This window comes from Salvelinus fontinalis, chromosome 3 (genome assembly GCF_029448725.1).
Source record: "Salvelinus fontinalis isolate EN_2023a chromosome 3, ASM2944872v1, whole genome shotgun sequence".
NCBI classification, from domain to species: domain Eukaryota; kingdom Metazoa; phylum Chordata; class Actinopteri; order Salmoniformes; family Salmonidae; genus Salvelinus; species Salvelinus fontinalis.
Window position 1 is genome coordinate 49,148,417 of NC_074667.1, and position 12,348 is coordinate 49,160,764.

Here is a 12,348-nt window from a genome sequence, read left to right on the forward strand (position 1 = left end):
GAGTAGCTTGGATGAATAAGGTGCTCAGAGTAAACTGCCTGTTACTCAGTCCCAGAAGCTAAGATATGCATATTATTAGTAGATTTGGATAGAAAACACTCTGAAGTTTCTAAAACTGTTTGAATGATGTCTGTGGGTATAACATAACTCATATGGCAGGGAAAAACCTGGGAAAGAATCCAACCAGGAAGTGGGAAATCAGTTTGTCAGTTTGCCTATCCAATATATAGTGTCTATGGGGTCATATTGCACTTCTTAAGGCTTCAACTAGATGTCAACAGTCTTTAGAACCTTATTTCAGGCCTCTACTGTGATGGATGAGGGAATGAGAGCTGATTGAGTCAGGGGTCTGGCAGAGTGCGACGAGCTCACTCAGGCGCCCCCCCCCCGTGAGAGTTAGCTGCGTTCTATTACATTTCTACAGACAAAGAAATTCTCCAGTTGAAACATTATTGAAGATTTATGTTAAAAACATCCTAAAGATTGATTCTATACATCGTTTGACATGTTTCTACGAACTGTAATGGAATTTTTGGACTTTTCGTCTGGCCTGCGCGTCATGAATTTGGATTTTTTAACTAAACGCGCAAACAAAAAGTAGGTATTTGGACATAAATGATGGACTTTATCGAACAAAACAAACATTTATTGTGGAACTGGGATTCCTGGGAGTACATTCTGATGAAGATCATCAAAGGTAAGTGAATATTTATAATACTATTTCGGACTTCTGTTGACTCCACAACATGGCGGGTACCTGTATGGCTTGTTTTGTGTCTGAGCGCCGTACTCAGATTATTGCATGGTGTGCTTTTTCAGTAATAAAAAATAAAACATCTGACACAGCGGTTGCATTAAGGAGAAGTTTATCTAAAATTCCATGTAAAACACTTGTATCTTTCATCAATGTTTATTATGAGTATTTCTGTAAATTGATGTGGCTCTCTGCAAAATCACCAGATGTTTTGGAGGCAAAACATTACTGAACATAACGCGCCAATGTAAACAAAGATTTTTGGATATAAATATGAACTTTATCGAACAAAACATACATGTATTGTGTAACATGAAGTCCTATGAGTGTCATCTGATGAAGATCATCAAAGGTTAGTGATTAATTCTATCTCTATTTCTGCTTTTTGTGACTTCTCTCTTTGGCTGGAAAAATGGCTGTGTTTTTCTGTGACTAGGTACTGACCTAACATAATCAGATGGTGTGCTTTCGTCGTAAAGCCTTTTTGAAATCGGACACTGTGGTGGGATTACCAACAAGTTTATCTTTAAAATGGTGTAAAATACTTGTATGTTTGAGGAATTTTAATTATGAGATTTCTGTTGTTTGAATTTGGCGCCCTGCACTTTCACTGGCTGTTGTCAAGTCGATCCCGTTAACGGGATCTCAGCCGTAAGAAGTTAAGTGTATCTAGTTTAAACCAACCTGCAAATGTCACTTTCTATCAAAACAAAAGGCAACCTGTTTGACATTTTAGCATGGCCGATGCATACACATCTTTTGTAGTCGGTCCTTTCCTCATTTTAAAAGGTATGCTTAAGTGGCCATACAGTATTACACCGTGAGTTGCAGAGAGCTCTGTACATATTATACATAATTATGTTATGTGCTTTTTGTTGTATTTAAAAAATGGGTATTTGACTTCTCTGGGGGTTGATCACTTACATCTCGTGGTCTTGACTCTCAGAGTTGCAGAATTGGGATGACCAGTCTATCATACTGGCCTATAGCTAGCTAGCTACTGTAGCTGGCTGTTTGGATTCAAATAATGCAGCTCCGGCTTTATGGTTTCATCTGTTGGGAAGAATTACAACAAGTACTGCATGCTGTGTCTAGAGATGGCAGAAGAGGCTCAGGAACTGTTCTTAACCACAGCCAAGATGTGGTGACTTTTTGTGTGCTTTTCAGCAGCTGTGGCATCACCCAGGTAGGTGCTACATGTTTGGCTATGGACGACCAGTACCTAAGTAGAGCGGGTCCTGGAAGAAGTGACCGTCGGAGAAGCAGATGTGGTGTGCTGATGAAGCGCTCCGGGCCTGTTTGTCAGACTGTATTTGTTTCTATCTCCCGTTTGCCGAAGCTACACTGTCTTTCCAATCCAAACTGTCAACTCCCAGCCTTTCATCCAAGGCCAAATAGAGAAATTCAATCACCATCTCTACAATCTCAATTGAAATGTGTTGTTGTTTAGCTTTTTATGAACTTTGAAGATTATTTTCTTTAATGAAAAGCACTATAAAAGTTGAATAAAAAATTATTATTAGTAGCAGTATTTGCAGACTTGCCTTATTGTAACTGGCCTGGTTGTGTCCCAGAAACAGTAGTGCTGACCTGAAAAGCGTGAGACTCCAGAGGGACAAATGGAGAGCTGTGGGCTAATGAAGAGAGTCCCTTGCTCTTTCTCTGGACAACTCCAGTCAGCTGTTTCCTGCCAATTATCCTAGTGACCAGCTGGGTCCCGGCACTGCGCCCAGGAGGTGCAACGCCAGCCATTAGCATACGCAGGTGAGAGGTGACCCAATCAGATCCATTGTTATTCTGGCCGTCTAGTACGTAGCATTGCATTACTGGAAACTAAGACTGTTCTCAGGGCAGCCCTGGTTGTAGCTAGATATGTTTGAGTCGTGTTGGGAACAATTTTAGCTAACCCTTTTCCTAACCATAACCTAATTCTACTAACCTGCCACGTTAATTCTCCTAACCTGCTACGAAAAATCACTTCAGTTAGTCAATACCAGCAGACCTGCCCTGAGAACAGTCTTGGTTTCCAATAATATGATACAGCGTCTAGCACTGCTGAACGTGACTAGCGTGAGAAATGCTAGTCTTCCTCGCCAGTAAGAGGACCACACTGGATATCATATGAGGGAATTCTAAATTAACTTACTAAAAATGGGAGAAGCTTAGTGCAATGAATTCTAGAATAAGATAAAGCGAATGAGACCGATGTAAAATTACAGATAGTTCATAGAAAGGAATAAGGTGCAAGAAATGCAAGAAATGATGCATGTGACACAAAGGAGCAGAGATCTGGAGTAGTCAAGGAAAGGAGGAGTTGACTACGGACAGAGCTGTGGGCTGGGAGTGTAAAGACTAGTCAAACTGATGGTAGGTAGGGGTTTAGAGCTGTGGGCTGGGAGTGTAAAGACTAGTCAAACTGATGGTAGGTAGGGGTGTGGGGCTGTGGGCTGGGAGTGTAAAGACTAGTCAAACTGATGGTAGGTAGGGGTTTAGAGCTGTGGGCTGGGAGTGTAAAGACTAGTCAAACTGATGGTAGGTAGGGGTGTGGAGCTGTGGGCTGGGAGTGTAAAGACTAGTCAAACTGATGGTAGGTAGGGGTTTAGAGCTGTGGGCTGGGAGTGTAAAGACTAGTCAAACTGATGGTAGGTAGGGGTTTAGAGCTGTGGGCTGGGAGTGTAAAGACTAGTCAAACTGATGGTAGGTAGGGGTGTGGAGATGTGGGCTGGGAGTGTAAAGACTAGTCAAACTGATGGTAGGTAGGGGTTTAGAGCTGTGGGCTGGGAGTGTAAAGACTAGTCAAACTGATGGTAGGTAGGGGTTTAGAGCTGTGGGCTGGGAGTGTAAAGACTAGTCAAACTGATGGTAGGTAGGGGTTTAGAGCTGTGGGCTGGGAGTGTAAAGACTAGTGAAACTGATGGTAGGTAGGAGTGTGGAGCTGTGGGCTGGGAGTGTAAAGACTAGTCAAACTGATGGTAGGTAGGGGTTTAGAGCTGTGGGCTGGGAGTGTAAAGACTAGTCAAACTGATGGTAGGTAGGGGTGTGGAGCTGTGGGCTGGGAGTGTAAAGACTAGTCAAACTGTTGGTAGGTAGGGGTTTAGAGCTGTGGGCTGGGAGTGTAAAGACTAGTCAAACTGATGGTAGGTAGGGGTTTAGAGCTGTGGGCTGGGAGTGTAAAGACTAGTCAAACTGATGGTAGGTAGGGGTGTGGAGCTGTGGGCTGGGAGTGTAAAGACTAGTCAAACTGATGGTAGGTAGGGGTTTAGAGCTGTGGGCTGGGAGTGTAAAGACTAGTCAAACTGATGGTAGGTAGGGGTGTGGAGCTGTGGGCTGGGAGTGTAAAGACTAGTCAAACTGATGGTAGGTAGGGGTGTGGAGCTGTGGGCTGGGAGTGTAAAGACTAGTCAAACTGATGGTAGGTAGGGGTTTAGAGCTGTGGGCTGGGAGTGTAAAGACTAGTCAAACTGATGGTAGGTAGGGGTTTAGAGCTGTGGGCTGGGAGTGTAAAGACTAGTCAAACTGATGGTAGGTAGGGGTGTGGAGCTGTGGGCTGGGAGTGTAAAGACTAGTCAAACTGATGGTAGGTAGGGGGTTAGAGCTGTGGGCTGGGAGTGTAAAGACTAGTCAAACTGATGGTAGGTAGGGGTTTAGAGCTGTGGGCTGGGAGTGTAAAGACTAGTCAAACTGATGGTAGGTAGGAGTGTGGAGCTGTGGGCTGGGAGTGTAAAGACTAGTCAAACTGATGGTAGGTAGGGGTGTGGAGCTGTGGGCTGGGAGTGTAAAGACTAGTCAAACTGATGGTAGGTAGGGGTGTGGAGCTGTGGGCTGGGAGTGCAAAGACTAGTCAAACTGATGGTAGGTAGGGGTTTAGAGCTGTGGGCTGGGAGTGTAAAGACTAGTCAAACTGATGGTAGGTAGGGGTGTGGAGCTGTGGGCTGGGAGTGTAAAGACTAGTCAAACTGATGGTAGGTAGGGGTGTGGAGCTGTGGGCTGGGAGTGTAAAGACTAGTCAAACTGATGGTAGGTAGGGGTGTGGAGCTGTGGGCTGGGAGTGTAAAGACTAGTCAAACTGATGGTAGGTAGGGGTTTAGAGCTGTGGGCTGGGAGTGTAAAGACTAGTCAAACTGATGGTAGGTAGGGGTTTAGAGCTGTGGGCTGGGAGTGTAAAGACTAGTCAAACTGATGGTAGGTAGGGGTGTGGAGCTGTGGGCTGGGAGTGTAAAGACTAGTCAAACTGATGGTAGGTAGGAGTGTGGAGCTGTGGGCTGGGAGTGTAAAGACTAGTCAAACTGATGGTAGGTAGGAGTGTGGAGCTGTGGGCTGGGAGTGGAAAGACTAGTCAAACTGATGGTAGGTAGGGGTTTAGAGCTGTGGGCTGGGAGTGTAAAGACTAGTCAAACTGATGGTAGGTAGGGGTGTGGAGCTGTGGGCTGGGAGTGGAAAGACTAGTCAAACTGATGGTAGGTAGGGGTTTAGAGCTGTGGGCTGGGAGTGTAAAGACTAGTCAAACTGATGGTAGGTAGGGGTTTAGAGCTGTGGGCTGGGAGTGTAAAGACTAGTCAAACTGATGGTAGGTAGGGGTTTAGAGCTGTGGGCTGGGAGTGTAAAGACTAGTGAAACTGATGGTAGGTAGGAGTGTGGAGCTGTGGGCTGGGAGTGTAAAGACTAGTCAAACTGATGGTAGGTAGGGGTTTAGAGCTGTGGGCTGGGAGTGTAAAGACTAGTCAAACTGATGGTAGGTAGGGGTTTAGAGCTGTGGGCTGGGAGTGTAAAGACTAGTCAAACTGATGGTAGGTAGGGGTTTAGAGCTGTGGGCTGGGAGTGTAAAGACTAGTCAAACTGATGGTAGGTAGGGGTTTAGAGCTGTGGGCTGGGAGTGTAAAGACTAGTCAAACTGATGGTAGGTAGGGTTTTAGAGCTGTGGGCTGGGAGTGTAAAGACTAGTCAAACTGATGGTAGGTAGGAGTGTGGAGCTGTGGGCTGGGAGTGTAAAGACTAGTCAAACTGATGGTAGGTAGGGGTGTGGAGCTGTGGGCTGGGAGTGTAAAGACTAGTCAAACTGATGGTAGGTAGGGGGTTAGAGCTGTGGGCTGGGAGTGTAAAGACTAGTCAAACTGATGGTAGGTAGGGGTTTAGAGCTGTGGGCTGGGAGTGTAAAGACTAGTCAAACTGATGGTAGGTAGGGGTTTAGAGCTGTGGGCTGGGAGTGTAAAGACTAGTCAAACTGATGGTAGGTAGGGGTTTAGAGCTGTGGGCTGGGAGTGTAAAGACTAGTGAAACTGATGGTAGGTAGGGGTGTGGAGCTGTGGGCTGGGAGTGTAAAGACTAGTCAAACTGATGGTAGGTAGGGGTTTAGAGCTGTGGGCTGGGAGTGTAAAGACTAGTCAAACTGATGGTAGGTAGGAGTGTGGAGCTGTGGGCTGGGAGTGTAAAGACTAGTCAAACTGATGGTAGGTAGGGGTTTAGAGCTGTGGGCTGGGAGTGTAAAGACTAGTCAAACTGATGGTAGGTAGGGGTTTAGAGCTGTGGGCTGGGAGTGTAAAGACTAGTCAAACTGATGGTAGGTAGGGGTGTGGAGCTGTGGGCTGGGAGTGTAAAGACTAGTCAAACTGATGGTAGGTAGGGGTTTAGAGCTGTGGGCTGGGAGTGTAAAGACTAGTCAAACTGATGGTAGGTAGGGGTTTAGAGCTGTGGGCTGGGAGTGTAAAGACTAGTCAAACTGATGGTAGGTAGGAGTGTGGAGCTGTGGGCTGGGAGTGTAAAGACTAGTCAAACTGATGGTAGGTAGGGGTTTAGAGCTGTGGGCTGGGAGTGTAAAGACTAGTCAAACTGTTGGTAGGTAGGGGTGTGGAGCTGTGGGCTGGGAGTGTAAAGACTAGTCAAACTGATGGTAGGTAGGGGTGTGGAGCTGTGGGCTGGGAGTGTAAAGACTAGTCAAACTGATGGTAGGTAGGGGTGTGGAGCTGTGGGCTGGGAGTGTATAGACTAGTCAAACTGATGGTAGGTAGGGGTTTAGCGCTGTGGGCTGGGAGTGTAAAGACTAGTCAAACTGATGGTAGGTAGGGGTGTGGAGCTGTGGGTGTAGCACCAGCTGTACAGTACCCACCTTCCAGCCTGACAACCAGGGGCACTTTGAGCTCCAGCTCACGGCAAGCCTTGGTGATGCCGTTGGCAATGATGGCACAGTTGACGATGCCCCCAAAGATGTTCACCAGGATGGCCTCCACCTGTGGCCCGGAGGACAGGAGGGTTATTATAGTCCTATGCAATGTTCAAACTTATAATGGGTTCTCCTATGCTGTACACCTACAATTCGTCTTACACATATTGATGTCTCCATATCTAAAATGTTTACAGTAAAGTGATAGAGGGAGAGAAAATACTAAAACAGTAAACCTGGGGCAGACGGTGTGATGTCTGGCCAGGCAGGGTAATTACACTAACAAAACACAACAGTAATTACTCAGGGCAGACGGTGTGATGTCTGGCCAGGCAGGGTGATTACACTAACAAAACACAAAAGTAATTACTCAGAGCAGACGGTGTGATGTCTGGCCAGGCAGGGTGATTACACTAACAAAACACAACAGTAATTACTCAGGGTAGACGGTGTGATGTCTGGCCATGCAGGGTGATTACACTAACAAAACACAACAGTAATTACTCAGGGCAGACGGTGTGATGTCTGGCCAGGCAGGGTAATTACACTAACAAAACACAACAGTAATTACTCAGGGTAGACGGTGTGATGTCTGGCCATGCAGGGTGATTACACTAACAAAACACAACAGTAATTACTCAGGGCAGACGGTGTGATGTCTGGCCAGGCAGGGTAATTACACTAACAAAACACAACAGTAATTACTCAGGGCAGACGGTGTGATGTCTGGCCATGCAGGGTAATTACACTAACAAAACACAACAGTAATTACTCAGGGCAGACGGTGTGATGTCTGGCCATGCAGGGTAATTACACTAACAAAACACAACAGTAATTACTCAGGGCAGACGGTGTGATGTCTGGCCAGGCAGGGTAATTACACTAACAAAACACAACAGTAATTACTCCGGGCAGACGGTGTGATGTCTGGCCAGGCAGGGTAATTACACTAACAAAACACAACAGTAATTACTCCGGGCAGACGGTGTGATGTCTGGCCAGGCAGGGTAATTACACTAACAAAACACAACAGTAATTACTCCGGGCAGACGGTGTGATGTCTGGCCAGGCAGGGTAATTACACTAACAAAACACAACAGTAATTACTCCGGGCAGACGGTGTGATGTCTGGCCAGGCAGGGTAATTACACTAACAAAACACAACAGTAATTACTCCGGGCAGTTGTGTGAAAAGTTGCGTGTGAGCAGAGGACTAATCATGCATGTTTGTTTATAATCTCTAATCTGTAAGAGCCACTGTGTGTGTGAATGGCTTGAATTAATGGTGTGTGTGTGTGAGTTAATGATGTTTACACACTCTTCTTGGTCCAAATCCAATCTCCTTGGGCCACATTCTTGAGATCTGCGTATGTAACTAAAACAAGCCAGTGTATAGACTGAACATTGGAATACAACATATTGGTTCAAGAATTGTATTGCCGTTTGATGAGTGTGCTTTTCCTGGATTCAAGGCAGACAACATTGTATATGTTCGCCATTGTATATGTCCTCTTTGAGGACACACTACACGGTGTGTGTTTGTGTGTGTTCGTCAGACAGCCATATTAATGTGGAGCAGCTGTCAATCTCCAAGGAGAAGCAGTCCTCAGGTGGAGGTGTTGTTGATCACTGTCATCTATGACTGATACCACACTATTAGAGACAGTACCATAACCAATAACACAGGGACAGCCATGCCAAAGACACACACACATGCACTACACATGCACAGACAAAATTGCTTCTCCACAGAACATTCCGTCTATAGTGAGTGAGAGGTGGTGTGAGAGAGACAGTCTCATTGGTCCAGAATTGCATAAAACAATTTCACTGTCTGCCTTACATCCTGCTACTGTAGGTGAGATCTGAAGCAGGGCCTGAGTGTTCCTTTCTAAAGGTAAATGTTATTGCCACAGCCTGGAGGTGTGAGTGTGTGTTCGCCTTGGCAGCTCTCGCCCCAGGCACAGACAGCAGATTGGTCTAATCCTGACACTGCCTCTGCCCAGTTACAGCATTACAATCAGACAAAATCACTGAGAGGTAGAGAGAGCGAGAGGAGAAAGAGCACGAGAGGAGAGAGCGCGACAGCGAGAGGAGAGAGCGCGCGATAGCGAGAGGAGAGAGAGCGAGCGATAGCGATAGCGAGAGAGAGCGAGCGATAGCGACAGCGAGAGAGAGCGAGCGATAGCGAGAAGAGAGAGAGCGAGCGACAGCGAGAGGAGCGAGAGGAGAGAGAGCGAGCGATAGCGAGAAGAGAGAGCGAGCGATAGCGAGAGGAGAGAGAGCGAGCGATAGCGAGAGGAGAGCGAGCGAGCGACAGCGAGAGGAGAGAGAGAGAGCGAGCGATAGCAAGAGGAGAGAGAACGCGATATCAAGGAGAGAGAGCACGAGAGGAGCGAGATAGCAAGAGGAGAGCGTGATAGCAAGAGAAGAGAGAACGAGAGCGAGACAGCAAGAGCAGAGAGAACGAGAGCGAGATAGCAAGAGGAGAGCGAGCGAGAGGAGCGAGAGCGAGATTGCAAGAGGAGAGAGAACGAGAGCGAGATTGCAAGAGGAGAGAGAACGAGAGCGAGATTGCAAGAGGAGAGAGAACGAGAGCGAGATTGCAAGAGGAGAGAGAACGAGAGCGAGATTGCAAGAGGAGAGAGAACGAGAGCGAGATTGCAAGAGGGAACGAGAGCGAGATTGCAAGAGGAGAGAGAACGAGAGCGAGATTGCAAGAGGGAACGAGAGCGAGATTGCAAGAGGAGAGAGAACGAGAGCGAGATTGCAAGAGGAGAGAGAACGAGAGCGAGATTGCAAGAGGAGAGAGAACGAGAGCGAGATTGCAAGAGGAGAGAGAACGAGAGCGAGATTGCAAGAGGAGAGAGAACGAGAGCGAGATTGCAAGAGCAGAGAGAACGAGAGCGAGATAGCAAGAGGAGAGCGAGCGAGAGGAGCGAGAGCGAGATTGCAAGAGGAGAGAGAACGAGAGCGAGATTGCAAGAGGAGAGAGAACGAGAGCGAGATTGCAAGAGGAGAGAGAACGAGAGCGAGATTGCAAGAGGAGAGAGAACGAGAGCGAGATTGCAAGAGGAGAGAGAACGAGAGCGAGATTGCAAGAGGGAACGAGAGCGAGATTGCAAGAGGAGAGAGAACGAGAGCGAGATTGCAAGAGGGAACGAGAGCGAGATTGCAAGAGGAGAGAGAACGAGAGCGAGATTGCAAGAGGAGAGAGAACGAGAGCGAGATTGCAAGAGGAGAGAGAACGAGAGCGAGATTGCAAGAGGAGAGAGAACGAGAGCGAGATTGCAAGAGGAGAGAGAACGAGAGCGAGATTGCAAGAGGAGAGAGAACGAGAGCGAGATTGCAAGAGGAGAGAGAACGAGAGCGAGATTGCAAGAGGAGAGAGAACGAGAGCGAGATTGCAAGAGGAGAGAGAACGAGAGCGAGATTGCAAGAGGAGAGAGAACGAGAGCGAGATTGCAAGAGGAGAGAGAACGAGAGCGAGATTGCAAGAGGAGAGAGAACGAGAGCGAGATTGCAAGAGGAGAGAGAACGAGAGCGAGATTGCAAGAGGAGAGAGAACGAGAGCGAGATTGCAAGAGGAGAGAGAACGAGAGCGAGATTGCAAGAGGAGAGAGAACGAGAGCGAGATTGCAAGAGGAGAGAGAACGAGAGCGAGATTGCAAGAGGAGAGAGAACGAGAGCGAGATTGCAAGAGGAGAGAGAACGAGAGCGAGATTGCAAGAGGGAACGAGAGCGAGATTGCAAGAGGGAACGAGAGCGAGATTGCAAGAGGGAACGAGAGCGAGATTGCAAGAGGGAACGAGAGCGAGATTGCAAGAGGGAACGAGAGCGAGATTGCAAGAGGGAACGAGAGCGAGATTGCAAGAGGGAACGAGAGCGAGATTGCAAGAGGGAACGAGAGCGAGATTGCAAGAGGGAACGAGAGCGAGATTGCAAGAGAGAACGAGAGCGAGATTGCAAGAGAGAACGAGAGCGAGATTGCAAGAGAGAACGAGAGCGAGATAGCAAGAGAGAACGAGAGCGAGATAGCAAGAGAGAACGAGAGCGAGATAGCAAGAGAGAACGAGAGCGAGATAGCAAGAGAGAACGAGAGCGAGATAGCAAGAGAGAACGAGAGCGAGATAGCAAGAGGAGAGAGAACGAGAGCGAGATAGCAAGAGGAGAGAGAACGAGAGCGAGATAGCAAGAGGAGAGAGAACGAGAGCGAGATAGCAAGAGGAGAGAGAACGAGAGCGAGATAGCAAGAGGAGAGAGAACGAGAGCGAGATAGCAAGAGGAGAGAGAACGCGATATCAAGGAGAGAAAGCACGAGAGGAGCGAGATGGCAAGAGGAGAGCGTGATAGCAAGAAAAGAGAGAACGAGAGCGAGATAGCAAGAGGAGAGAGAACGAGAGCGAGATAGCAAGAGGAGAGAGAACGAGAGCGAGATAGCAAGAGGAGAGAGAACGAGAGCGAGATAGCAAGAGGAGAGAGAACGAGAGCGAGATAGCAAGAGGAGAGAGAACGAGAGCGAGATAGCAAGAGGAGAGAGAACGAGAGCGAGATAGCAAGAGGAGAGAGAACGAGAGCGAGATAGCAAGAGGAGAGAGAACGAGAGCGAGATAGCAAGAGGAGAGAGAACGAGAGCGAGATAGCAAGAGGAGAGAGAACGAGAGCGAGATAGCAAGAGGAGAGAGAACGAGAGCGAGATAGCAAGAGGAGAGAGAACGAGAGCGAGATAGCAAGAGGAGAGAGAACGAGAGCGAGATAGCAAGAGGAGAGAGAACTAGAGCGAGATAGCAAGAGGAGAGAGAACGAGAGCGAGATAGCAAGAGGAGAGAGAACGAGAGCGAGATAGCAAGAGGAGAGAGAACGAGAGCGAGATAGCAAGAGGAGAGAGAACGCGATATCAAGGAGAGAAAGCACGAGAGGAGCGAGATGGCAAGAGGAGAGCGTGATAGCAAGAAAAGAGAGAACGAGAGCGAGATAGCAAGAGAGAGAACGAGAGCGAGATAGCAAGAGGAGAGCGAGAGGATGTAGCAAGAGGAGAGAGAACGAGAGCGAGATTGCAAGAAGAGAGAGAACGAGAGCGAGATTGCAAGAGAGAGAACGAGAGTGAGATAGCAAGAGGAGAGCGAGCGAGAGGAGCGAGCGAGAAGAGAGCAAGCGAGATAGCAAGATGAGAGTGAGCGAGAGAGCGAGAAGAGAGCAAGATAGCAAGAGGAGAGCGAGTAGAGAGAGCGAGAAGAGAGCGAGATGGCAAGAGGAGAGAGAGCGAGAGGAGAGTGAGGAGAGCGAGAAGAGAGGGAGAGTAATAGATAGAGAAAGACAGAAAGAGAGACAGGCAGAGGTCGCTGTGGCTTCTGGTGGTGAGATCTGTCAATACTCCAAGCTCTGTTGAACCTTAGCCCTGCCATTGATTTCTCCCTGTAGATCATTAGACTATCTA

General features: G+C 47.8%; 1 protein-coding gene and 1 long non-coding RNA gene across 2 annotated transcripts in view; one reads left to right on the forward strand and one right to left on the reverse strand.

The window, feature by feature from the left end:
* The window catches only part of LOC129851037 (succinate--CoA ligase [GDP-forming] subunit beta, mitochondrial-like), a 144,246-nt gene that overhangs the window by 9,742 nt on the left and 122,156 nt on the right, over window positions 1-12,348 (reverse strand). Inside the window, exon 10 of the mRNA XM_055917203.1 lies at window positions 6,858-6,978. Within this exon, the coding sequence (XP_055773178.1) occupies window positions 6,858-6,978 (121 nt within the window). The remainder of the gene's footprint in view (window positions 1-6,857; window positions 6,979-12,348) is intronic.
* LOC129851038 (uncharacterized) lies at window positions 4,363-5,813 on the forward strand. The gene is made up of 5 exons (XR_008758929.1): window positions 4,363-4,445; window positions 4,501-4,555; window positions 4,611-4,995; window positions 5,106-5,655; window positions 5,766-5,813. It is a non-coding gene; the product is annotated as an uncharacterized LOC129851038 (long non-coding RNA).